The 26,107-nt window shown below is 50.0% G+C and overlaps 11 protein-coding genes across 11 annotated transcripts; 9 read left to right on the plus strand and 2 right to left on the minus strand.

Annotated features, from left to right (window-relative positions):
* Nucleotides 1–164: 164 nt before the first annotated feature.
* COCVIDRAFT_36395 (hypothetical protein) lies at nt 165–2,145 on the plus strand (the record flags this gene model as incomplete). Its single annotated transcript, XM_014702717.1, has 3 exons — nt 165–367; nt 413–1,204; nt 1,332–2,145. 3 exons carry the CDS (start codon nt 165–167, stop codon nt 2,143–2,145), a joined length of 1,809 nt encoding a protein of 602 aa, XP_014558203.1.
* A 796-nt stretch (nt 2,146–2,941) lies between these two features.
* Nucleotides 2,942–3,911, plus strand: COCVIDRAFT_95152 (hypothetical protein; the record flags this gene model as incomplete). The annotated part of the gene is made up of 2 exons (XM_014702718.1): nt 2,942–3,130; nt 3,180–3,911. 2 exons carry the CDS (start codon nt 2,942–2,944, stop codon nt 3,909–3,911), a joined length of 921 nt encoding a protein of 306 aa, XP_014558204.1.
* Nucleotides 3,912–4,380: 469 nt separating this feature from the next.
* On the plus strand, nt 4,381–6,083 carry COCVIDRAFT_94980 (hypothetical protein; the record flags this gene model as incomplete). The annotated part of the gene is made up of 4 exons (XM_014702719.1): nt 4,381–4,928; nt 4,993–5,373; nt 5,424–5,874; nt 5,925–6,083. The coding sequence occupies 4 exons, from the start codon at nt 4,381–4,383 to the stop codon at nt 6,081–6,083; spliced, it is 1,539 nt and encodes a 512-aa protein (XP_014558205.1).
* Nucleotides 6,084–7,417: 1,334 nt separating this feature from the next.
* On the plus strand, nt 7,418–10,996 carry COCVIDRAFT_25276 (hypothetical protein; the record flags this gene model as incomplete). The annotated part of the gene is made up of 4 exons (XM_014702682.1): nt 7,418–7,498; nt 7,551–7,613; nt 7,676–10,120; nt 10,172–10,996. The coding sequence occupies 4 exons, from the start codon at nt 7,418–7,420 to the stop codon at nt 10,994–10,996; spliced, it is 3,414 nt and encodes a 1,137-aa protein (XP_014558168.1).
* A 602-nt stretch (nt 10,997–11,598) lies between these two features.
* Nucleotides 11,599–12,266, plus strand: COCVIDRAFT_94962 (hypothetical protein; the record flags this gene model as incomplete). Its single annotated transcript, XM_014702720.1, has 2 exons — nt 11,599–11,904; nt 11,976–12,266. The coding sequence occupies 2 exons, from the start codon at nt 11,599–11,601 to the stop codon at nt 12,264–12,266; spliced, it is 597 nt and encodes a 198-aa protein (XP_014558206.1).
* Nucleotides 12,267–12,907: 641 nt separating this feature from the next.
* Nucleotides 12,908–14,006, plus strand: COCVIDRAFT_94961 (hypothetical protein; the record flags this gene model as incomplete). The annotated part of the gene is made up of 4 exons (XM_014702721.1): nt 12,908–13,025; nt 13,086–13,535; nt 13,586–13,702; nt 13,756–14,006. The coding sequence occupies 4 exons, from the start codon at nt 12,908–12,910 to the stop codon at nt 14,004–14,006; spliced, it is 936 nt and encodes a 311-aa protein (XP_014558207.1).
* A 628-nt stretch (nt 14,007–14,634) lies between these two features.
* On the plus strand, nt 14,635–16,935 carry COCVIDRAFT_14656 (hypothetical protein; the record flags this gene model as incomplete). Its single annotated transcript, XM_014702666.1, has 4 exons — nt 14,635–14,665; nt 14,772–15,994; nt 16,054–16,745; nt 16,881–16,935. The coding sequence occupies 4 exons, from the start codon at nt 14,635–14,637 to the stop codon at nt 16,933–16,935; spliced, it is 2,001 nt and encodes a 666-aa protein (XP_014558152.1).
* Nucleotides 16,936–18,295: 1,360 nt separating this feature from the next.
* On the minus strand, nt 18,296–18,742 carry COCVIDRAFT_25280 (hypothetical protein; the record flags this gene model as incomplete). The annotated part of the gene is made up of 1 exon (XM_014702683.1): nt 18,296–18,742. The coding sequence occupies one exon, from the start codon at nt 18,740–18,742 to the stop codon at nt 18,296–18,298; it is 447 nt and encodes a 148-aa protein (XP_014558169.1).
* Nucleotides 18,743–21,065: 2,323 nt separating this feature from the next.
* Nucleotides 21,066–21,905, plus strand: COCVIDRAFT_36403 (hypothetical protein; the record flags this gene model as incomplete). Its single annotated transcript, XM_014702722.1, has 3 exons — nt 21,066–21,417; nt 21,467–21,786; nt 21,834–21,905. 3 exons carry the CDS (start codon nt 21,066–21,068, stop codon nt 21,903–21,905), a joined length of 744 nt encoding a protein of 247 aa, XP_014558208.1.
* Nucleotides 21,906–22,220: 315 nt separating this feature from the next.
* Nucleotides 22,221–23,897, minus strand: COCVIDRAFT_25282 (hypothetical protein; the record flags this gene model as incomplete). Its single annotated transcript, XM_014702684.1, has 4 exons — nt 22,221–22,417; nt 22,504–23,078; nt 23,138–23,783; nt 23,840–23,897. 4 exons carry the CDS (start codon nt 23,895–23,897, stop codon nt 22,221–22,223), a joined length of 1,476 nt encoding a protein of 491 aa, XP_014558170.1.
* Nucleotides 23,898–25,319: 1,422 nt separating this feature from the next.
* Nucleotides 25,320–25,937, plus strand: COCVIDRAFT_25283 (hypothetical protein; the record flags this gene model as incomplete). Its single annotated transcript, XM_014702685.1, has 1 exon — nt 25,320–25,937. The coding sequence occupies one exon, from the start codon at nt 25,320–25,322 to the stop codon at nt 25,935–25,937; it is 618 nt and encodes a 205-aa protein (XP_014558171.1).
* Between the last annotated feature and the right edge of the window lie 170 nt (nt 25,938–26,107).

Below are 26,107 nucleotides of genomic sequence, written 5' to 3' on the forward strand. Positions count from 1 at the left end.
CACCCCCCCCCCCCGTTGAGATACCGCCAGCCACCCCCATGGCAGTGCTCAGATATAAGAGGAGGGATTGACCTCGAAGCAATGATAGTTCTAGCATAGAGTACACTGTACTGCTCTATTTAATCCATCAATAATCGACGAAGACAGAAGAGAAGAAGCAGAAAATGGCATTTTTGATATACTTTTTCGTTACATTCGTGCTACTACTTACACACTACTTCTTCTTCCTCTTCTTCTCCTCCTCCACTATCCTCATCCAAAAACCTAGTCAGAAAAAGATACCACCGTGGCTCTCGTACAGAATCCCCTTTATAGGACATGCACTGTATTTTCTCACAGATCCTTATGCTTTAGTGGCGGGAATCACGTATGCACTCCACTCACCATACACTGCTCTCACATAAAGTCGCAGTGACATAAAAAAAACTAACACAACCAGCCACCCAGTCCGCCTCCACCTCCCGGGCACAAACCCGATTCTAATTCAAGGCACTGCCAACATCCGCCGCTTGCTAAAATCGAGCTCGCACACGAATCCTTCGCACGCTCAGACGTTCATTGCAAGCCAACTCTTCGGCATGCCCAAGCGCGCTGCACAGCTATTTCAGCGGGATGACTCCGGGTACGCTGCTACTCCCTTACCAAACTCACGCGTAGAGGGCAAGAATCGGATTTGTTATAGAGATAGGAAGATTCTGCTAGACATGCTGCAAGGGAGTGAGGTCGTAGGTGTAATTGAAAGATTCAAAGTTGCGTTTGAAAAGAGGATGGTGCGGATATGGGAGAACATGGAGGAAGGAGAAGAGTGGGTTGAAGAAAGTGATTTGTGGGCGTTTCTAACGAGGGAGGTGACGCCTGCTGCGATTGAGGCGTTGTGTGGAAGGTTACTTGTGGAAGAGGTGGACGGGGAGTTTGTGAGCGACTTTTGGGCATTCGATGAGTGGGTGCCTGCGATCACCAAGGGGGCGCCTGCTTGGCTTTTTCCAGGGGCGTATAGGGTTAGGGATAAGTTGCTTGGGAGTCTGGTCGAGTGGCGGAGGGTGTTGTTGCAGCGACGGCGGCAGCAGCAGCAGCAGCAGCAGGGGAGTCATGGAGACGAGGCGGATAACGCCTCGCCATCGATGATGGCAAAGATGGGTCTGCTCGATGTCGATGGATGGTCTGTGCAAGCGATCGCGGCGTCAGATCTAGGCTTGATATGGGCGTAAGTTTCTCCAGTCTACTGATTGCAAAGACCAGGGAAAATTGGCTTGTAAGCGCCGTGTGATGGCGATTGCAGACCTCACTTTCTTTTTTGGCTGCCTTTGCTCCTTTGCTGACCACCCTCCTAGGTCGAATTCCAACACCATTTCCGCCATTTATTGGCTGAATGTCGAGATCTTCCGCTCTCGGGAACGGCTGAGGCGTATCCGAGCTGAATGCTTGAATGCAGGACGCAGCGCCAGCAGCCACAACACCAACGACAGCCATGCAATTCAAGGCACACCACTACCTGATGTCGACTTATCGGCCCTACTCACTCAGCCATATCTCCAAGCCTGTTTTGCAGAGACGCTCCGTTTGCGGACCCACATTTTTATTACCAGATTTGTCGACACTCGCGACATGGAGATAAATGAGTGGTCGATCCCTGCCGGCAGTGTCTTACTCACCTGCTCATCTGTACCGCATATGGACGCTGCGCTGTGGAAACCGAATAACCATGCCGCATCGGCACGCCCACTGACAGACTTTGTGCCGGAGCGTTTTCTCAAAATGCCAATTGATATCTCCAATAACGGTCCGGAGCGGGGCACATGTAAGCTTAATGCAGACGCCTCTCCCTCTGCCGATCCACTAGGAAAACAGCCACCAGACACTTACCCTACGTCCTGCGAATCCGCCCAACTGCAGTTTTCCGCAAAGGGGCTCGACGGCATATACGTCCCGTTTGGTGGCGGTGCGCAAATGTGTCCTGGTCGCAAGCTGGCAAAAGCAGAGACATTCATCGTGACGGCTGTATTGACATCCCTGTTTGACATTGAATTGTGCGACCTCCAGTGTGAGATACCGGTCAAGTCGAGTCACTTTGGCACAGGCGTCAGTAAGCCTGCAGCCAAAACACCTTTTCGTATTCGAAGGCGACAAACAGGGACAACGAGCTAAGTTGAATGAAATGGTAGCTGTGACATGTAGTCTATACTTGGTTACAATTTTCTTCTTTATGCCCGTGAGCTGTCGGATGATACTGCGGATGAGAATCGAGTACCCTGATCTTATTCGATTCTGTGTTATCGAGGCCTGAGATAGGGCTGCACAGAATCAGACAGATTCCATTTCGGTATTGGTTCTTATGTGCGCTCAGCCACGTACGTCTATCTAGCGCTGTATAATCCTTACCCTGCATAACGGGACTTGTCCTCGTTGTGGCAGAATACGCGAGATCCCTGTGTCCGTTGGGCAGCTGCAGAGGATACTGTAGGTCGTAACACCACCTGCAAGTGATACCACAGCACTGGGACCGTATGCGGAGACACAAGGCTGATTTCAAAGGCAGAATCGCAGTTGAATCATGTTCAGTCCTAAAATACTTTCTGTCAGTGAACTGGCTGAATCTCGTGTTGGCCCCCACGCCAGGCTCCAACGCTTATTACTTGAAGGGGCCAACTCATGAAGCTGTAAGGTGATGGAAAATGAGACAATAATAATCAGACTTGTGTTTTGTGCAGTGATGATCAAGCCTGCATATACTGCGTACTCGAGGTGATCACCAGCGGCACTGTCCTTTATCGCCACTTCTCCTTCCAAGTGTTTTAACCCCCTTTTTGTCATGAATAGCACAAACAAAGAGTTCTTAAGATCGCTGCACGAACACCCGATTACTTGGACGTTGGCTTCGATCGCTTGGCTTCTGAGCTGTGCTTTTGTCTGGAAATTGGAACTGATGGCGCTCGAACGAAACATGGAATCGAATCATGCGAAGAACAGTCTTGACCGCACTTCTAAAGGCACTCGCGATATCAGTGAACTGAAGAAGTTGCCGTGGTATACGCCGGAAATAGGTAACAAGCTCAACGAATCGATGCAAACGTTGTTGGAAGAGTATGGGAGTATTCCACGATACCTTCAAGAAGCACACATTCATCGGATCGTAAGTTTTGCAATTGGTGTCTCGAGGCATGCTAATGAAAGTAACTCAGCGTGACGCAGCATTTGAAGCCCTACCGATCGGAACAATTGGCGAATTCTGGTTCCTTGTCCTTGGACTCGCTGAGCATCCCATGTACGATCGCATCGTCAAGCGACTGGCACTTGGTGATGACAATCCCCAACCGACCTTGATCGATTTAGGGGCCTGTCTTGGTCAAGATATACGCAAGCTGATATACGACGGGGCATCGCCTGATCAGCTTCTAGGCGTGGACAAGTTCCCGCAATTCTTAACTGTAGGCCACGAACTATTTCAGGACCACACAGTCACCAAATCATGCTTCAGAACCGCAGATATCTTTGGCGAAGAGGAAGCCGGTATCCTTCGCACGACCAGAGGCTCTTGGGATATCGTGACTTCCGCGCAGCTGCTGCATGCATTCGACTGGGCGAAGCAGAAGCAAGTCGTAAATCTCATGTTCCAATTAGCACGTGGGAAAGGCAGCTGGATAGCGGGTTTACTTACTGGTGGCCTGCAAGGTCATTCAGTTCCTGTTCCACCTCCACTGGTTCCTGCCGGCGTACATGTGGAACGTTACATTCACTCAGCCGAGACACTGCGACAGCTCTTTCAAGAAGCATCCGATGAAGCGGGACTGTCTGTCAGCATTGATGTGCGATATCAAGAGGACCCTAAAAGCTTGTACACGAGTGAAATCACAAAGGGTTTCTTTACTTCTCCAGAGGCGAGGCTTTTGTTTTATTTTGTCGAGATTTTTTGAGGGTTGAGCACATGCGTTTCCTGTTCATTCCAAACGATATGTATGTCGGTTCAGAAGAGAGTATATAGAAATTCGTATCTATGAACCATAGATAGCTTGGTGCGCCATTACGTCATCCCAAAGACTGACTCGCCTCGCGACATCAGCCTCAAATCTCACGACTCGCATCTCTCCTTCCTTTGTAGTTCATTCTAACGTACGGAAGCAACAAGCATTATCATCCAAAAATGCTTGTTCCCAAGCTACGATTGGCGATCTTGACGCACCGCGGACCAAGTCTCCAGAATCAGTGCAAGAGCCGCTCGTTAGCGGATGGAGAATGGAAGCTCCAACATGCATGTATTCCTTCGCTCCATCCACCTAGCCGAATAAAAGCAAATCTGAATCCCCCACTGCCGGTCTTCTTTTCTCTGTTCTCCCTGTAGAAACATGAGAAACCGTAAAACACATCATGGCCATACCATCAGTGATGTTTCCAAGTCCCATTGATATACCCTCCCTCTTTCTCACCTACATCCCCCTTCTCCTCACAACATACATCTTCCTCTGGACCCTCTACACCCTAAGTCTTCACCCATTATCTCGCATTCCCGGTCCCCTCTGGCCCCGCTTATCGCGAACATGGCTCATGTACCACCACTACGCCGGTGACATAGACATCGCAACGCGGGCCCTGCACGCGCGGTACGGCCCTATTGTACGTATAGCACCAGATGAAGTCACAGTCGCGGATCCAAGCGCGCTGCCCCTCATCTACCCTGTTCAAAAAGCCTTGCAAAAAACGGATTGGTATATACCGTGGCGACCAAAGGGACTGGGCTCGCAGCCGGATTTGTTTACGCAGACGGATGAGATGGCGCATGCAGCGTATAGGCGGATCGTAGGGGGTATTTATTCGCTTTCTAGTATGTTGAAGAGTGAAGCGGGGTTAGATGAGATGCTGGAGCTTTTTATGCAGAGGTTGGGAGGGTTTGCGGAGAGTGGAGAGGCGTTTGATTTTGGTCTTTGGCTGGAGATGTGAGTTTTAGTTGCATTACTGAAACCCAAAATGCTGTGCTTGCTAATTAGTATGAATGTACAGGTACTCGTTTGATAACATTGGAGTGGCATTCTTCGGCCAAGCGTTTGGTTTTGTCCGTGATAGCGTTGACTACAACGGCTACATTCATGCCGTACATCTCGCAATGCCTTTTCTTACCCTCTTGACGGTGACGCCATATTATGTACGGCCTTTCCTACTTCTTGTTGCTGTTTGCATCCCGAAACTGCTCAGGGCTGTACTGGCGGTGGAGGATATCAAGAAGACGGCGATCAAAGAGACCAAGATGGCGACTGAGCGGTCTCTCGAGGTGACGGGAAAGCGGCCTGATGTAGTCTCTCAGCTCTTGTCAATTTTGCAAGAAAAGGGTAGTAAGGTAAACTACTCCCACAAGGAAATCACGTCGGACATGTGGGTAGGGATGTACGTGTTCTTGGCATGGAAGTAAGACATATTGTGCTGACGAAGCGTAGCATGGCCGGCGCGGACAGCATATCGATAAACATGCGCTCGGTAATTTATTTCCTGATGAAGAATCCTGAGAAGCTCGAGAAAGCGCGTGCAGAAGTCGATGCAGCTTTTGAGGATGGCAGCCTTTCATCGCCCGTGCAATATAGTCAGGCATCCACACTCCCGTACTTGACAGCAGTAGTGAAGGAAGCCGGGCGGTTATTCCCCGCGTTCTCAGTGTCGATGCCTCGGTATGCGCCCAGTCAGGGTCTCACACTTTGTGACAAATACATCCCGGGGGGTTATACTGTGGGTATGAATCCAGCAATTGTCCAACATGACACTGGTATTTTTGGAGAGGACGCACTCGAGTTTAAGCCCGAGCGATGGCTGGAGAGCGAAGAACGCACACGGGCAATGGACAGGGCAATCCTAGCATGGGGGGCTGGTACGCGGACGTGTGTTGGCAAACCTGTGAGTGGCTATGGACGTGGCTATCAGACGCCCGCGCTGACAGTGCATAGCTTGCCTTGACACAGATCTACAAAGTAACTGCAGAGACATTGCGCCGATTTACTTTTGAAATGGCACACAACCGGCCATGGAAGGTTCACAACTGCTCCTTCAATGTGCAGACGGATGTGGTGTGCAGATTCAAGAGGAGAGACTTGAGCGCCACATAGAAAGCTGTGGCTTGCATCATGCAGGTTCTAGCTGTGGACAACAACGTATGCCTTATCAGCAAAGAAACAGAAATATTAGTCAGATGGAGTGCAGGATCATGATTCCTTCGCTATAGAGCACGGATGCACAAGGCAGCGGTGACAACGTGGTTACTGGGAAGACCCTCGCAAGCATGCGCCACGAAGGAGATCATCCGAGACGAGAATCAACAGATTTTGGGAGAATTGCCGTAACAGGTATGTTGAGATGTGAAACTGCCGGGCTGAGTGTCGTTAGCGCCCTGGAATAGATTGCTGCGGCTAGATGTTGCATGTGAGTTGTATCGGATTTTGAGTTTGTCGAGACCAGCGAAAAGGACTCGTGGGGCCGTGCGCGAGTACGAAGTCTTGGAGAAAAAAAGCAAAGAAAGGGGCTGTCTCTCGTTGGGAATAGTATGAGAAAATATAAGACCAGACCTGATCGTAACACGAATGGAACACAACTTGGTTGTGGCATTTGTCAGAACTGCTTGATTTGTTCAAATTCGGATCTCTATTCCAGTTTCTGAGGAAATCGTGCTGATGAAGTATCAAAATCGTTCAATGCGAAATGTTTGGAGTTACCGGATTGATCGATACAACTCAACCCAGGATGCGTGTAACTGGACGGAAAAACCTGTGAGAGTACCAAGATCTTACTTGGCAAATGGAAGGAAACAGGATAGGGGTTGGGTAGAGGCCTAGCCTAGCGTGCACTTTCCTGTATCAAACCCCCACATGAGTACATGTGAGCGATACTATGCTTCTCCGAAGTTTAACATAGAATCTGGCTAGAGCTGGCCACATGTTGGTTCGCTTGGCTGAATTGGAACCAAATTATGCTGTGGGGTAGGGGTCAAGGGCGGGGTGAATGAACGGTCCATGCCGCCCAGTGCATTTCAATCGCACTTCCATATTTGTCGCAGCGCTAGACTTTGGGCAGAAGATACCGAGGAATAGTCCTTTTTGTGCTGCTGATTTTTGATGGTGGTTGAGTGGTTGTTGGGGTCGAGGCCAAACAGGCTAGTAGAGGCACAGATGATGATTGACACCGGGGTGTTCTGGCGATGACGATGGCTCAAAACCCGCCTTGCTGCTTGTTCCCTAGTCGCGTACCCGCTAGCCTGGCCTTGTGGCTGCCTCTCCCTACCCATGTGAAGCTACAGACGTGAAGAGCAGGTGTATCTTGCATTTCCTTTTTTCCTTTTTTCGCTAAATGTGCTCTGTTTGAAGCTCCATGTCGCGTCCCAGTTGCCTACCGTGATTCTGCACCAGCGCATCCCCAGCAGCCAAGTCGAGATAGGAGACAACGTCCAATGCCCACCCAGGAGCGACACTCATGGCATAAGCCTGAGGTGACCAACCTGCCGCCAGACTCGTATACTGCGCAGAGATTGGTATGCAATCCCTGCCATTTTATGCAGGCCATAGGCTGAGTACGAGAATTAGCAACATGCCACGCCTGAACACCTTCACCTCACCTCGAGGCGCTACTTCATCGGTCCTATCCCGGTATGCCCTCTCCCCAGCAGCCTGCCCCGTTGGAGTCCTGCAGAGACTAACGCTCCGTCTAGACAGCATGGCTGAACAAGCATCGACGCGACTGGTACAAGCACCATCTGCGCATCAACTACTCGACCCGCGCTGGAACCTTTTCCTCGGACCCCCACGACGCTCGCCAGCGACGACTGAGTGGTCTTGAAGGCCCCAGTTCTTCCGCCCTCTTTCAGCACAGCTTCCCCCAGCCCCAAGAACTCGACGCCGAGGAGGAAGAGACGGGGGATCGAGAAGGAGGACAGAAGGGAGACTTGCAGTCGTCCGAGGCAAGCGGCGCAAATGGAAAAGCTGCCGCGACTGCGGCCTCACCACCTGCCTTGCAAATACCCCGCAGTTCAGACAACAGAAAGGATGTGGTGACGGAAGCGGAAGAAGAGCACTGGGTTGACGCGCCTTCTGAGCCTGAGGACGAGGACGGGGACAGCGATGACGACGACACCCACCATGACCACAACCAAGACATCCCCGCCCCTCCTCTGACAACACGACGGTCAAGCGAAAAGACATTTGTCACTGCGTCCTCTGTACCAATAACAGAGCCAGACAATAGCGAAATCACAGAAGACCAAGACCCTCAGCAGGAGGAACAACACCCGGTAGAGCAAAACGGCCTACAAGTCCCTTCGAATGGAAGCGAGCCAGGATCAAAGTCGCTGGGCAAGCGCCCGCTACTTAGCATAGAGAGCCATGGACATCCTGCGTCAACCACTGGAGCTGCTTCTGTAGATGCTAATTCAACGTCGTCTCTGTTGCCCAACGCTGACACCAACAAGGCACCCGCTCTCGCTGACATCGATCCAAACCCACCCGCCAAAGGTATACTGGCCAAGGTCAGGAGAAAGTCTGAAATGATGTCTTCTTCCTCTGGGCAAGCACAGGATGTAGACGCCTCGTCAGGAGAGTTGACGCGCAAGAAGTCGACTATGCGAAATCTGGTCAAATTCGATGTCCCGGAAAATTCGAGGCGTGCAGCCATCCACCTCAAAGCAAAGAAGGCGCAGATGACGGTCCAGCGAGCAGGTACCAGGGTTCGACGAAAGAATATCAAAGAGGGGCTCGTTGTCAAGATGGAGCGCATGCTCGTTCGTGTTGATGCTGCAGCAGAGGTTCCGGAAGATTTTGATGAGAACGTCAGCCAAAGAGTCGTGTCTCGCGTCAAGAACAAGTGGCGCGAATACATGGTTGTCTGCCGCCACAGTCACGTTGATGGTGCTGATTTCGTGCTGCAATTCTACCAGACTCGAGTCATTCCAGAAATCGAAAATGCGGGCGCGAGCAAGAAGGCGGCATATGAAATTCCACTCAGTCGCAAGACCAGCAAGGCCAATCTGTATTCTGCGCTCGACAAGACTGTGGTCGTCTCAACGCCAAGACGTCCTGAGACCTTGATCTTCATTATGCAAGCTCGCACTTCCTCGAGCGCTGCTGAATGGTATACCTTCATCAGGAACATACTTGGTTGGCAACGGGCTTCTGAACTTCAAATCAATATACCCGACATGAGCCTAAGTGTGAGCATAGTAAATCCTTTTGCGCAGCTAGAATCCTCTCAGAACAAAGTACATTGCGCAGATGATACTGAAGAGGCTCTCCTAAAAACTATGCAAGAAGAGGAGGCTGTTGCAGAGAATCTCATACGACGCTGTCTGGAGCAACTGGAAGACGAACCGCAATGGGCCGATGTCCTGGCATCATGGATGAAAGACCAACGCATTGGTCTTGCCTGGAAGCGCTACGACCGGCTTGAATGGATACACGGAGCCAACGAACGCAAGATGTATGGCACTATTGCTATGCTCAAATCACATGAGCTGGAGCTGCGACCCAAGACGCATTACCCCACGACTGCCATTACGCGAAAGAAGCACAAGACGCTTACCGAGCCAGTTCCAGTTGAAGGCTTCCTCATTCGGCTTACTGGACAACGGGGTCGGTCTAAGCGCCTAGGACTCATGTACCACAAGCAACTGTACTTTGCTAGTCATGACCAGTACTTGGTCTTTTCTCGCCCGACCAAAGCGACTCCACCACCGCCTCCAAAGCTACCTGCTTCAGAGAATGCGGCCGTGCCAACACCAGATGCAGTTAGAGACGCGGTACCAGACAGCTGGGCAGTAAACCCATACAGTCTGCAGCATGGTCAAATTGAATGGCTCATGGAGGGTCACTCTGGCACGACCGAGGCCAGGCGGCTGCGCGATGAGGATGCAGCAGATGAGGCCGAGCGCAAAGAACAAAATCTCCTCAATTGCGACGGTTACATCAACCTGACTGATGTTGTCAAAGTCCGCAAAGCCCGATTGGGTGCTAGTGCTGCTGACGAGGACCTTGAGGAAGGCTCGGATGTGGACTTTGACGAAGACATTGATGACTCTATGAACAACGACGGAGTGACTAATGACCTGGATCTTGATCGTACCCTTGAGCTAGTCATGAAGAACGGCCTCATCATTCGTCTACAGGTATGTGTCTGTACAGTGTTTATTCATGTGCCGCGCTAACGTGATCATTAGGCTGCGAACAAAGCCCGTCGAAAAGAATGGATACAGCATCTCCGTGCCCTTGTCAAGTACTGGAAGCATCGCACTGCGTCTGATATTGCTCTCTACAAATCCACACGCAGTCGTAACCTTAGCGCCCTTAAGATTGACGAAGAGACTGAAGCGCATGTTGGTCAATTTGCTCGCAAGTGGGAGGTAACGCAGTCCTTTGCTTCGCCTGAGCTTTACAACATGTGTGGCATCGCTTGCTGCCGACCTATTCACATGAGCGGAATGCTTTACCGTAAGCCTCGTATACATGCTCCCTTTACGCGGTGCAGCGTCCTGCTCACCGCTGGCACACTTCTTATCTTTCGCGATGTACTGCGAAGCAGAAGTGGAAAACAACTCGCGCATATACACCATGAGCGAATGGCCAATCTGGACCTCAAAGACTGCTACATCTACTCTGGTCTTCTCACCGAGAACGATTTGCTATATCAAAATCAAACTTTTGATGCGAATAAGCCAGGGCACCACGCACTTCCGCGGATATACCTCGAAGACGGATGGACATCAACTGACGAAGACGTTATGACAACGTTTGTCATCTGGCATGGAAAGGCCAAGAGTTGGTTCCGCGCTGAAGAGGGCGCCGGGGGCGGTGAACAGAATCGAAAAGAAGGAAAGAGGACCAAGTTGAAGAGAGTGGCCAAGCTGGGGAGCAAAGGTCGTAGCGTGGTTTTTAGGGCTCGGTCACGTGCAGAGCGCGACCATTGGGTGCTGGCAATTCAGAATGAGATTGAGAGAGTGCAGGGGAGTGCCGCAGACTTTAGACTAGAAGAGAGTATTCAGTGAGCGATATGGGGTTAGGATATGAATTGGTATGTTACGGCGCAGAGGACCGAGGTGGGTTCTGAGGTAATGCAGGATGCTTGTATCATATGTACACTGGAATGTTGTTGTATGGTGGAGGGCATTGGCGTTTTGATGATGGCTAGCATTCATATTGAGCATATTTAGCGTTTATTAACATTGTTTAATAGCCAGTAATACCACATTTGTTACTTCAACCTCAACTTGTTGCGCTCGAGAAGTGTGAGCACCCCTGATATGCTATACTGCTGGCTACCTTGGTACTTAGTTTAAGTGAACGACCATTGCATGTTCAGCCCACCGCCCTCACTATGCAACGCCTCAACGGACTGGGAGGTTCTTTATCGCACTTCTAATTTCCGAGCTTATTGCGCAACAGGTTTTAGCGGTCTTTGCTTTCACTCACTACACTACCGCACGGTCCACCCCACACAGCAAACGCCCCCCTCTACGATAAATACCCCGCAGCGGTAGGTCATAACCTCTTCTCCTCTCTACCTGAACCAGAGCTACTCTTGTTAATATCACAAGTTTACTTCCAGTTTTCAACCACACTCGTTCAAAACCACTACCTACCAACCGCAATGGCTATGCTCAAGGCACTCCTCCTCGCCGCTACGGCGCTCATCAACGTCGCTGTTGCCAGCACTGCGTTCTCCTCTGGAGCCGCCTCGGCAGTCACGTCGATCCACCTCGTCACCTCCGTCACCTTCGTCTCCAGCCTGCCGGACGCTCACAGCAAGACGTGCGACACGACGACAGTGACTCAGGTTGTGCCTCCCACCACGGTGACTGTAACTGCAAACCCTAGCACGGCTGCTCACTCTTCTGCTGTTACTTCTGGCCTCGACAAGTCTGTTCATGTCTCCTTGGTCCCAGTTAAGTCCACTGTATGTCACCCATTCTGTTTACACAAACCCCGCTGTCTCACTGTTGATTGATCTGGTTACTAATAATACAGACGATTTCGACTGCTACCTTGCACGAAACCAAAACCGCTACCTCCACGACTAAGCCGCCTTACAACGTCCCTGCCAACTCGACGGTTCCTGTGGCTACGCCTACGCTTACCTTCTCGCACTCGCATCACGCTAACTCCAGCGCTGTTCTCCCGACGGGAACGGGTGCTTCGCCTGGTGCTTCTTACTCATCTCCTTACACCTCGCCTGAGTTCAACGCTGCTACGGATGCTAAGAACGTGGCTGGTATTGTGCTTGTTGGAGGTGTCGTCTTGGCGCTTTTGGGAGCTTAGATGGGAGGGTATGTTGGGGATCTTGTCTGCCGATTTTCGGTCTTACTGATAGCAAGGAAGGGGGTAATGGAAGTGTAGTAGTAATGGCTAGATGAGTCTTCTTCGTTCGATAGGGAACAGATCGAGGATATGGGGGTGATATGGTCTTGTAGTAGATATTTGCAGAGGGAAAGAAAGGAATGACAAGTTGTGATTCCACAATGATGTTGAAATAAACAACAGATTCCGAGTGATTGCTTTTTCCCCTCCCATTGCATCCATCACTTTTTTGGGTGTTGCACTCGCTCAAGTCCCTCACATGGGCAAGCGACGTCGACTACCTGCCTTTCCCAAACCAGCCTAGCGCGATTTGCCCCACGCGTGAGCGGCGGGGCGAAGGTCTCACACAGTGGGTTGGGCAAATCTTTGAGTCACTTTGCCCAACATCGACGACGGTCCACTCTGCACACGACTTTACCATTTTTGCTTTCCCGTTGAAAGTAAAAACTACTCCTGGACCTCACCTACCACCTTAGGCTTAAAAGGGAAAAATCGATACCACACACGAAGCGAGTAATCGAGCGAAACAACCCACGGTCCCTCACCAAACCCTCCACACCCCATCCATACATCAGTAGACGATCAAAAGAAACATATCCAACATGTCGTTCGCGAATTGCCGGTTTTACGAGGAGAAGTACCCTGAGGTGGAGAGCTTCGTCATGGTTAATGTCAAGCAAATCGCCGAGATGGGTGCATACGTAAAGCTACTGGAATATGGTAGGTTTTCAAGAATCACAGACAGTGCAAGCGAACGAAGCCCCAACTAACAAAACGTAGACAACATTGACGGCATGATTCTTCTCTCTGAACTGTCGCGACGACGTATCCGATCTATCCAAAAGCTGATTCGCGTGGGCCGCAACGAAGTCGTCGTCGTACTACGTGTTGACAAGGACAAGGGCTACATTGACTTGTCAAAGCGCCGAGTGTCTCCCGAGGACATTGTCAAGTGCGAGGAGCGATACAACAAGTCCAAGATGGTGCACAGCATCATGCGCCACGTTGCGGAGAAGACGCAGACGCCGATTGAGGAGATTTACCAGACGATCGGATGGCCACTGAACAAGAAGTACGGACACTCGATTGATGCATTCAAACTGAGCATTACCAACCCGGAGGTCTGGAATGATGTTACGTTCCCCAATGAGGTTGTCAAGGAGGAGCTGCAGAGTTATATTGGCAAGAGGTTGACACCACAACCCACCAAGGTCCGCTCGGATATCGAGGGTATGTGGATAGCGATTATGAGATATGGATGTGTTGCTGATTTTTTGCAGTTACGTGCTTCGGATACGAGGGTATCGATGCTGTCAAGGAGGCTCTGCGATGTGCAGAGGCCAAGAACACACCCGAGAACCAGGTCAAGGTCAAGCTGGTGTCGCCACCTCTCTACGGTATGTTTGAAGATATTTCTGCATGTAGAGAACAGTTACTAACATGTCGGCAGTTCTCACCTCGCAATGTCTGGACAAGAACGCAGGTATCGCATGCCTCGAACAAGCCATCCTGGACATCAAGGAGAACATTTCAAAAGCAGGCGGCGACTGCCAGGTCAAGATGGCACCCAAGGCGGTTACGGAGAACGACGACGCGGAGCTGGCAGCGCTCATGGAGAAGCGCGAGCGTGAGAACCAGGAGGTTAGCGGAGACGAGGATGAGAGCACGAGCGACGAGGGTGGTGTTGCCGAGGCTGATTAAGCGGGCTTGGGGAGCAGGAGAATGATTTGGTACGAGCAATGATGATCACGATGGGAAAGCAAGGGTCAAAAAGTGACTACCGGCGTTGGAGGCGTCGATGATACAAAGGGATTCCAGCGTTTTGCGAGAGCATCCACAATGTATGTATAGCATCCGTCCTGTCCGGCACCTGTTTTCCAGCTATTTCTTTGGAAATGAGGAGCTTGAGTGTATGAGAAGAAGAACGAAAGAAATCAATTCAAAAAGGCCTCTAATCAAAAGCGAATCCAAGATCCAAGAATGACAAGGCGCGGCGTTGAAGGGCGGAGAGGGGCGGAGAAGAGAGCAGAAGAGGAGCTTGGGCCGCGTGGAGTGGGCGGGAGATGGGCGCCATGACGCTGCACATGTGGGTTTGCGAGCGTTGTCAATCCAGCTTTTTGGCGCCTTTGCAGCCAAACGCTAGCCGGCGCAATCCTTGTTGGACCAAGCATTTCTGCTATCTTGTCGGCTGCTTTGCTGTCGCTCTTTGTTACCGCCTATTCTTTTTTGTTCCGCACTTCTTGGAGCAATTCGACGGGGCTTACTCTCCACCTCGGGCCAAGGATACGCATCACAAGCCTGATATCCCAGTTAAATACCTGCCGCAATAATGGTCAGGTGGGGCGAGCTGTTCAGCTCCAGTGAGGGCCACGATAGGAGACACAGGGTGCATGATGAGACGAGCGCGCGTACGAGAGCTTTTGGATTGCGGCCCTAGGCGGAGAATACACAGCTAACATGTGCCAGTGCTGCCGACCGCCCACCGCGAACGCCATATGCCGCCCCCGCCCATTGATCCCAAAGATGTCACGGTAGTGGCCCTGCGATTGAAACATCAGATCGAGCAGGTTATTCCCTGCGAGCTCGAAGAGGACCAGGTCACGCGCGCCCATAGCCAGATCATAACCGACGCCGTGCTGAAGACGGCGCGCGAGGCGGGAGCTCCCGAGCACAGTGCCTGTGTCGTATACTGCTTGCTGCATGTCAAGAAGTGGTTCAGCATACAAGCAAAGTCCGAGCTGTGGGATGCCGACCTGCACCATGTTCGTGCTGTGGCAGCCGAGGTCATGGCAAAGCGCTTGATCGAGGAGGAAGAGGATATCAACTACCTCTTTGAAGAGGTCCTGCTCAAGCGGTACTCGACACTGGTCGACGGTGAGCCCTCTGTGCCTGCCAACGCTGTAGAGAAGGCGGTCGATTTGCACGCTGTGACAGTCATTGGATCGTCGGGATACCAAAAGTGCATCAACTATCTGTGGCGCGGATGGATTGTCCAGGACGATGAGGACCCAAGCCGTTTTGTTACGTACGACCACAAGACAAACACGAGCTACTGGGCCCATCTGGACCCGGACCGCATGCGAGTGCCCAAGTACCAGAACTGGGTCCAAATTGGCATGTCCTTCATCTACCTGGGCCTCTTCACTGGTGCCATTAACACTATCAATCCTTCGGGCGATTTTGATATCGTCGAGTGCTTGCTGTATCTCTTCACGCTCGGCTTCATATGCGATGAGGCAAACAAGTTCTGGAAGGTCGGCCGGTACTACATTTCCTTTTGGAACATGTTCAACAGCACAATGTACGCCCTGCTTACAATCTCGTTTGTCCTGCGCATCGTTGCATTTGGGCACCCCAGGAGCACCGATGAGGATGGCAGGCGCGACTACTTCAACAAGATGAGCTACGACTTCTTGGCTTTTACTGCGCCTATGTTTTGGATTCGTCTTTTGCTCTATCTCGACTCGCTACGTTTCTTTGGCGCCATGTTGGTTGTGCTCAAGGTTATGATGCGCGAGTCACTCATATTCTTCATGCTCTTGTTTGTTGTTATTATTGGTTTCTTCCAGGCTTTCATTAGTCTCGACGTCGTGGACAACAATCTGCTGGACGACACTGTATTCATCATGCAAGCCATGCTCAACGCCATCATGCAATCCCCCGAATTCGAAGGCTTTGATAACTTCTCCGTAAGTATCTTCTACTAACCTTTTCATCTTGTCATAAAGCTAATCCGTGCGCCACACAGCCTCCATTCGGTATAATCCTCTACTACATTTTTACCTTTGTTGTCATGGTCATCCTACTCAATGTCCTCATTGCCCTATACAACTCGGCCTACGAAGACATCACCTCCGCCGCAATCGACGAATACATGGCGCTCTTCTCCCAGAAAACAATGCAATTCGTGCGCGCCCCCGACGAAAACGTCTTCATTGCCCCGTTCAATCTCATCGAAATGGTCTTCCTCATCCTCCCCTTTGAATGGTGGATGGATCAGAAACGCTACGATCGTCTCAACGATATGGTCATGGCTGTAATCTACTCCCCGCTCCTCCTCATCACCGCCATGCTCGAGCAGCAGGAGGCTTGGGTTGTAAAAGAAAACCGGCGTCGCGGCGAAGATGACGAAGACGTGACGATGGAGTGGGAGCAGGTGCTCCAGGGCTGCGACTTTGAGGCTGATGGATGGGATAAGAAGGTGCAGGCTTGCAAGCCCAATGTTGAATTCGACACTGCGGTTCTTGAGGTCCGCGCGCTGAGGAAGGAAGTCGCGGAGCTCAAGGATATGCTTAAGACGTTGGTTGAAGGCGGTGTTGGCCCTGGTGGTGGCGTGGGCAAGTGGGGTGGTGATACGCTTGGTGAGAGTGGCCTGTCGAAGCTGGATGTGAGTAAATTGGCCATGCAAGGGGAGAGCTCGGAGAGTGGTGCTAGGGATGAGTAAGTGTTCTTCTCCTTCTTTCTTTCTTTCTCTTTTTTTCCTTCTATCCTATCGGTCTCTCATCTTTTATATACTATTCGCGATTATGTGTGTGTTTGCTTGTTGACTTTTTTGTGCTTTTTTGCATCATCTAGGCGCTATAGGAGCGAGTTTGGTGAGAGCAATGCGAGTGACTGGCATTCGGATTGATTGAGGGGACTCCCTTTGTCTTCCTCTCTTGTCGACACAAACTTCAATATACGTTAGGGGGGTCCTTTCTCTCCGTTTTGCCTCTTCTTTTTTTTTCTCTTCTTGCTTTCTTTCCAAACACCGATGTCTGGGTGGAGGAGTGGAGGCGTAGGAGTAATGGTACGAGATTGTATAGCGTTTTTTTTTATATTCGATATGGGAAATGCAACGATTCTCCTTTTTATTTGTTATATTCCATGTCGTCTGTTCCAATCTTTTCGCACGTGGGATTGTGATAGTGCTTAAAAAGGAAAGGTAAAAGTGGGATAAATAGGTCATTTCACACATATTACTATGTTTCAGTCGACGGGATCAATAATTATCTGGTCTTCTTTTCCCCTCCTCCTATCACCTTCAGTCCTTTCTCTCTTATGTATGACTTTTACCCACCATCCCAGTATCCGAATTCTTCTTACCCCAAGATACCCCAATACATTTACTGAAGGGCAAGTCCTAGAGGTAGATGGAGAGGGGCCGGAGATACCGGAGAGAACATCAGCATGAGTTTTGGTATAAAGTTTGTAGAGTGAGGGGTAAAAGTCGACAAGGGTTAGGATGTGGCCGGGTGGGATGGGTGTGATTACTTATTTTACTTATATTTTGAAGATTCGGGATTTGTCGGGTCAGGGGGGTGTAGGTTTGGATAGGGTGGAAGGTGGGGGATTTTTTTTTGCAAGGGATATGGGGGGGAGGGTGGTGGTAGCGGGGGAGGGTCAAGTGGTTATAGGGCCTGGCTGAGATGTATTTTGGGCTGGTTTTGGTGCTTTTTGGGTACTGTTTTGTGGGTTGCTTTTGTATGTTGGGGTACCCGAGAAGCGCGGATTTTTTCAGGATCAATGTTGTCAGTGAAGTAGTATGTGTGGGGTTTTTTGCTTGAGGTGTGCCGTTTGGAAGCTTGGGTTTTAACATTGGGGGATAAAAGTTGCTTCCTTTAGTGGTTTTGATCTGAGTTCGAATGCTTTTGCTTTGGCCATGGTTCGTGAAGCCTGGGATGAGATGAGTGGGGTTTCGCGTTCTGGTATATTTGCGAGTGATGTCCGTAAGAAAAGGCAAGACATCCTGTTATGGCAAACAATAGATCAGTTATCACGGCGATCTAATTGCGCTTTGGCGATTCTGATTTGCACAAAGATCTCGACTAGTGTAGTAATCAGTAGCTTGTGACTATCATCCCTTGAATAGGTGGGTCCGTGATCAACATCTCCCTACTTAGCTTCGCAATCAATGTAACCATACATTTGGAAAAGTCGGGGGAGAGGCGACAAGAAGTAGTTCACTTCTGAACTATCAGTTCCCTCTAAGATAAGAAGTAGCGCATTCCTCAAAGTTTAGCCTGAACCCTGAAGCTCTTCTCCACAGCCTCCACTCCCTTACTCGCGACATCCTCGTCTTGACTCGGCGTCCCAGTGCTACATCCTATAGCTCCAACAACAGCTCCATCTTTCTTGATCGGAACTCCACCCGCAATCGTCATAAACCGGCCTCCGTTGCTGTGGTTGATTCCGAAAGCGGGTCCACCAGGCCAGACGACGTCTTTGTAGATGGAAGTTGGAGCGCGATGACCAGCCGCGGTAAAGGCCTTGTCGATAGCAGTGTTGATTGAGGTGAATTTAGCGCCTTCCATGCGTGCGAATGCGAGAAGATGGCAGGCGTTGTCCACAATGGCAATGTTCATCGGGACATTGATTTCTTTGGCTCGTGCCTCTGCAGCTTCGAGCGCGACGCGCGCGCCGGCGAGAGTCAGTGTTGGAACCTCCTTAGTGCTCATGTTGGCTACTGTAAAATAATGGTTTGCTTGTGTGTTGATAAAGGTGAGCTACTGTCCTGTTGGAATGACGCTGCGTGTTGGGACGCGTCGAGTGTTGGTACCGGGTATTCACGGAATTGTGAAGGATATCGTCATTCCTTCGCAACACTCACGTGACATAAGCTACTGTGTACGACATATCACGTGACAATTCTCTGCATCATGTCACATCGAATCCAGGATGTTGTATGAGCCCAATCTTCTCATTTCAACAGTGAGAACTTTCACCAGTAAATACAGTGCAAAATCAAGTCCTAATAGGGCACATGAGAGACCTGGGGCGAAAACCTTGATGGCTCGCGGCTTGTCCAGATCTGGGTGTCCGACTTGTGCACTCTGGCTTGTTGCCTTGATCTTGTCAAGCATGATCTTCACCAAGAGTGGGATGAAGTTGTTTAGATACAGGCAACCTGCAATTTCATTCATATTTAGCCATATCGAGTCCTTATTATATGTACTGACCAACGGATGGTCGGTACTTCCAACCTCACCTGGCTTAAGATGTACTCTTAGTAAATATAGCTGCTGTTATTATAAGAAATAAACTTCATGTCATAGTAGTAAAACCATCCTGTTGAACCACTGCAAGGTACAGCTTCAATGGGAATAACACATAACAACACTCAGCATGCTGCAGCTCGATCGGAAAGTTTCGGTAGCTGTAGATCACATAGACTATATGCTGTACGACATTCTCTAGATCATCTAGCATGGTAAGCCGTCGGCTCTTGGCGTATCCACATATTCTACTAGAAGCCAGTCAGGGTTAGAGGAAGTATCTGATCTTCAACATCTTCGTCCATAAATAACGAACGCAATGATACTGATATTCGCCGCATGGCGCTTCCAGCCTTGGAGAATATCTCGAACTCACCGCTTGTTGTGAAGCTGTCAAGGATAGAACTAAGGCTAAGTATACCCCTGCCCAAGTGAACGTTTAACTTTCCTCGTTGAGATCCTTGAGAGACGTTCCTATCTCTCATTGGCTTCTTAAGCTACATATTACACCACCGATGCGGGAAAATACATGTACTGAGGCGCCCTGCTTAACGAGCTGGATCCAGTGGCTCCATTGGCACTTGACGACGCCACAAAACAATGCCTCATCTTGACAGCGAGCACCCTACGTATGTAATATAATCCGTCAGACCAGGGGCAGTGGGCCCCGATCTGCTCACCTCAATCAAGTACGCATAGATGCAATATCCTTCTTGACGTGGTGCGGGTGTTATCCGGACACTTTCTGTGTTGTTCATTTCAAATCCTGGACACATTGGCCAGATCTGATAAGCATGTGTAGTAAACGATACGAGGGGCGAAGTTTCTGCATTTCATGCGCAAGGCCGCGCAGTACGTACCGAGCCGACCGATGTGCAGGGCATTATTTTTCCTTGGCCGGTCCGAAAGGTGATTTAATCATTCGTAGACGGTGAATCAAGGGAGATATCATTACGCATCTGCCATACATGTCTGGTGTATACTAATAAGCAGTACGACGAGGTGGCCAGTGTGTTGGGAGAGGTTGCGCAGCATCCTTCAGGCGACCTCAGATGCAGGGGTCAGCCACATGCCGAAAAGATGCCGACGCTAGTCCTGAAAAGGCGTATACAGCTGTGGCTCACCGGGCAAGAGGTGCCTTTGGGTGCTGCCATTTTATCTAGTATTTGCTTACATCTACACGCCGTCGCCTGGTATGCACCAATCAGGATTATCCGCAAAATCTCCGATGGACTTTGCTCCGCACACGGATACGGGTCAAGCCATGCAAGGTCTGGCACACGTCTTGGACATCCCCGCGTCAGGCGCACTGTCTTTGTCTCCGAGTCAGGGGGAGGCGACTCGTGGTGGAGAGCGTTGATCTCCTACTATGCATGCACGTTAGCCCATGCTCAGCAAGAATTTCTTCACTTGCTTCTGAGGTTTGCGCTGCCAATCACACTTAGCACTGCTGGCTTCCATTGGTTCGCTGACGGCACGCATACCGCCGCTACGTATACTGCTAACATAGTCTGGTTGCGAAAATTGCGGTCGGGCCACTACTGCCGGCCGTCAGATATCATCCTGCATAGTGCCTTGGGCTTCAGCGTACATAGCTTTACTAGTCCCGGCCGCGTCACGTTGCATGCTATCTGTCTTCCCTGGTCCTCATCCCATTTATTCCCGCTGCTCGCTGCTTAGCCCACGACTGCCACCACTGGATTCGGAGGAGCGGTTCGCACGTTTGGACTGACATCGAATACACACTACTCTCTACGTCCCATTCGCCGCAGCAAGTTGGAGCAAGATGTCAGGTGTTGTCTGCGCCTGGGCAAACCTGTCAGAGGAAGCGGTGGAATGGTACGAGAACGAATTCTTGCCGCAACAGCGCAACGTGGAAGCTATGCACTCGATACATTGCGAAGTCACTGCGAGCGGCATGGAGCATGAGCCAGTCGGAAAACTAGATGCGCCATGGCCCTTCCTTACAGTCTACGAAGTCAAAGATGTTGCCCGGACAAACAAAAAAGTCGATGTCGTGTCTGATCACCTGGAGGCGGCAAAAATTGATCCGCTCAAGCATGTGAACTTCGACGTCAGGTCATACCGAGAAGTCAAAAGGTGGCAGAACGAAGAATTTGAGGGCAACGGAAGTCCAGGTAAGAATATCGGTCTGAACGAAGCACACCCTGAGGCTAATTCTGCCAGACATCGAACACGTCGCGAGCATAGCAGCCATGGAATGGACGGTCGATGATGCCAAAGAAGAGGAAGTTTTGAAGTATTACTATGAAGTCGTTGGACCTACCATTTCCAGCTCACCTGATGTGCTGCGTTTTCGTCTCTTTAAGCTCGACCGTGCAGTCGTTGTGGACAAAGACCAGAAAAGAACTTGTTTGGATAACAAGAATCTTCACAAATACTTTACTCTCGTCGAGCTCGAATCTGAAGAGTGGCCTTGGGACGTTGTTGTCGACCTTGCAGAGAACCCAGGTTGGTCAAAGTATTTTGAAACACAGACAGTCGTGGTACGTTGCATGGCCAAAAGAAGACATCATCTACTAACCAAACACAGAAATGGCAGCTTAGTCATTACTTAACAAGATCAACTTTCTGGGAGTACAAGAAACAGCCCTCCGCTTCCTAATAGGCGTTGAAGCGAGCAGATCATGCTTATATACAACGTATCTCAATCCTGATTGATGACTACACACTACTCGGGGCCTACTAAAATGACCGAAATCGCGACCTGTTCGTATCTATCATACGGAGATATGAAGGTTACGAAGCTCGGTACTCTTCAATTGTTTTGGTCTCAACCGGGCATGCGCCAGAACATCCTCCAAAACTATTATCAAACCAACAGGACTAGTGGCTTAGACCATACTTCACGAGAAGAGGGGAGCAGTTATAGATCGTTACGTACAGCTTCATTGCGACATGTTCGAAATCAGACAAGAACCTAATCTATCCGTATGCGCATATGAATCTGGCACCAAAGCCTAACAATAAACAATTTATCCGCATCACTCACATGCTGATACTCCGCTTCCCCCACTTTCATCATAGCCTCCGCTGGATCCTCAGTCTTAGGCGACCCAATGTTCCGAATCGCCTTGTACACGCCCACCGACGAGTACCCTACAAGCCCGCAAGCGCCTAGAATAATTTTTCCAAGTTAGAAACATTCAAATGAAGCAGACCAGTTCAGAAGAGCCACAACTAAAAAAAAGAAGAGAACTAACCAGCAGCAGGCTTAAAAGCCAGGTTGGCAATCCCCGTCACGAGGCCGGCACTAAACCCAATGATGCCGTTCTTCTCTGCACCATCAATGGGTTTAGTAGCAAAATCACGGATGCCATCACCAAGGCCGTGGCCAAAGCTTTTTGCGCTCACCAACAGACCGCTCCTTAATCCTGTCACCTCCTCGTATACCCGCACCTCTTCGCCGTACGTCTTGGGCAGATTGTGGAAGCCCCTCGTGACGCTGTGCATGATCAGCGCAGGGCTCTTTAGACTGGTTGTTACGACGCGGCCAAGACCCTTGGCCGTGCCGAGCGCGACTTTGCCGGCGGCATGGGGTATGCGTTTCGAGTCTGACGAAGGTGTAGAAGTGGATTTAGGCTCTTCCTCGGTGGTCTGGGAAGGGGACTCTTTGGCCGAATGCGAGGCGTGGAATAAGGGACTGGCTTGCTTGCCTAGTTCGATAGGGCCCGCGGCGAGACCCAGCATGATGCCACCGACAACGTCGTAGCAGCCGAGTAGGGCGCCAGATATGGGGTCGGTGGGGTCACGCTCCATGGCTGTATCTTTAGTAATGCTTGCATCATCGTTAGCTTGATTCATGTTTCTAGCCAGGGCTTATGGTACTCGACTGACAGCTGGAGCTCTTTGGCCTCTAAAAGTCCTTCTTTGGTTAGTATGGCTGCCGCAAGACTCGAGAGTGCTATGTTCTTCTTCTTCTTAACTAGCCACACTGCGGGCCGGTCGTGCAGTATACTGCATGAGCATACTCCAGCATGGTTCTCTGCTACTACTGGGTCGGCAAGGTGGTGGTAGCGTACGTGCGATGCAGATATTGGATCTACGAGCGGCGTGCCTTCTCCAATAGGTGTGTGGTCGTCGGGAAAACGGCCCTGCTGCACATCATCATTCTGATAATGCGAGTCTAACGGCCGTTGCAGAGATATTTGGGAATCATGGTCTTCATATGTTGGCGAGCCAGTTCTCTGTGTTTGGTGCTCTTCATAAGCTGGGGAAGGAGGTAGTTGTCCTTGGTGGTCCTCGTGTGCCGGCGATAGCGAGCGTTGTGTTGGATGATTCTCGTGCTCTGTGGACTGGTCTTCTACACGCGACTTTGTGTTTCGAATCTCTTCTGCGTCTATTGTGCGTTCTTCGTTTGTCACCAGTGGGGTATACTCTGGTAGACATATGTTGTCGAGGTCGACGCTCTCTCGCGGGGTATATTCAACAACCGATTCTTCGTCGGCCGAATTTTCATGTAGTGAAGCCGGAGCTTCAGTATCTGTGTCAGGACGTTAGATAAGTCCACTAAATTCCCTACACACTTTTCTATCATACCCGTAAGGTTTGGGGTCTCTTCATGCCCGCTTTCAGGGAGCGTACTTGTTGCTGTCATTTTGCACAACCAAAACAAATGCTAACTACTAAAGGATCGCAAGACGAGGAGATTCAATTAGGAAAAACTTCTTGTCAAACTAATAAGACAGCCTTTGTGGTATTGAATGCTCAATTACCACACCAAAATACAGAGGCGTTACAGTCCGAGGCTGACAGCGCTAAACCGCATGGGGATGGCTTTCAAGTTCTGGCGGAAGGCTTGGTACGCCGACGGGTCTGATTCGGTTCCGTCTATGTAATGTGCAACCGGGGGTAAATCTTTGCGTGAAGAAAAAGGCTCATAAGGCGGTATCCGCTATACAATTTCGGAAGAAATACGAGTTCCGTCAACATCGGTCTGAGGCTGTGTAAGGAGTTGTCGTGGCTGTAGCCTAGAGGCCCCGCGCGAGGCTGACGTGGTCATCAGGCTATGTGCGACGTGTCAAGCCAACTTGAAGCCTCATTCGCTCTGGCAAACATCATACAGGCTTTTCTGCAAGAGACAAGTCGTTTATTTTGCCCCCTGGCCAACAATTGCGGCCTCTACTAATAAATCCAAATAAACGGGTATGTATGGATTGTTCGGGTTCAATTGCATGACCTTTTGAGGTCCGGATCTCCTTTATTCAAGATGGAATACCCCAGAATTGAATCCTACAGACGAAAATCATGAATTAAGCTTAGCTGGGACAATCGTCACTCTGCTCTACAGCCACCTAGAATAACATTCTCATCGTGGATCAATATTGAACCATGTATTGTATGTGTTCCACGACCTGTGATGAGTTCGAAAAAGTATATTAAATGTAAAAAGTATTGTTCAATTTAGAACTGTGTGAGTATCAACCACTCATAGTGCGTGATCCGCTGTCGTTCTTTAAAAGTATATGGCACTTGGAAGTATGCAAAAACAACAGCTTCGCGCCAAAAGTTCACACTTCGGTTTCTGTGCCTTTTACCACAAGTAGCAAAAAGATACGATGCCTGGCAAAAAGGCAAAAAAGTAATGAATGGGTCTTACCGCGACTCGAACGCGGGGCCTCTCGCAAGCTGTGCTCGGGAAATCCCTAAGCGAGAATCATACCACTAGACCATAAGACCAAACACGTGATTTCGATGAAGAAATGAAGAATATAATATAATATATTGTCCGTAAAATGTTGATTTTGCGAGCAGCATGTGATGTCCATCTGCAAGTGGGGCTGTTCCGAGATGACTCGAACCTACTTGTCGCACTTGGCGAATACGAATACAACAACGGCACGCCCTACGCTGTCACTATCACGACTAGAACGTTCCAAGTAACGGCATGGGGTAGACAATATCTCGGCTTGATAAGGCTTTTTTATGAGCTAATCACGAATGAAATGTTTTTAATTCTTTTGTTCTCCGGTTGAGCCATCATACCTGGATCTGCCATACACACTACACGCAAGCGAACATGGCTCAGCCGAACGTGAATATTCGCCTCGCCGTCTTCCCAGAAGACAAACAAACTGTGGAACAATTGTTCCTTGCCTATGCAAAATCACTTCCTGTTAGCCTCGATTTCCAAAACTTCGAACATGAGCTGGCAGAATTGCCGGGAAAATATGCAATTGAGAAAGGAGGCGCAATATGGTTGGCGTACGCATCATCCAATGTGTCGGAACCAGTATCGTCAACAACATCACTTGGAATGAATGGAAAAACACAGCCCGACGCCAGCTCGACAAGGGATGAAAGGGCGGTCGGGTGCATAGCCATACGGCCATTTTTCACTACGCCGACTACCGCCGAATCCTCAGCTTTGCTAGCGAACTCGACTTCATCAAGCACCACAACGTGCGAACTCAAAAGACTTTTCTTGGCCCCAGAATCGCGAGGGCTTGGTGTGTCGAAGCTCCTGATGGATGTTGCAGTCTCCTATGCGAGGAAATGGGGCTACAAGAATATGTTGCTAGACACACTGAGGACGATGACGCCTGCGCGGAAATTATACGAGAAGTATGGGTTTGTGGAGATTGAGAGCTATTATGAGAACCCAGAAGACGCTGTTTTCTATCGACTGGCTTTATGAGTAAACCAACATGTAGCTGTTTATTTCACTCCATCAAGCATGGGCGTATGTGGAAAAAGAATAGTGGGGCTCAAAGTGGTTGATGTGTGCCGTAAAGTAATTAAGTTCAGGGGCGTGATCGCGCGTTGGAAATATCGTCATCGATTTCTCGCCTAGCGCGTCTTCCTTTG

This window comes from Bipolaris victoriae (assembly GCF_000527765.1).
Source record: "Bipolaris victoriae FI3 unplaced genomic scaffold scaffold_28, whole genome shotgun sequence".
Taxonomy (NCBI): Eukaryota; Fungi; Ascomycota; class Dothideomycetes; order Pleosporales; family Pleosporaceae; genus Bipolaris; species Bipolaris victoriae.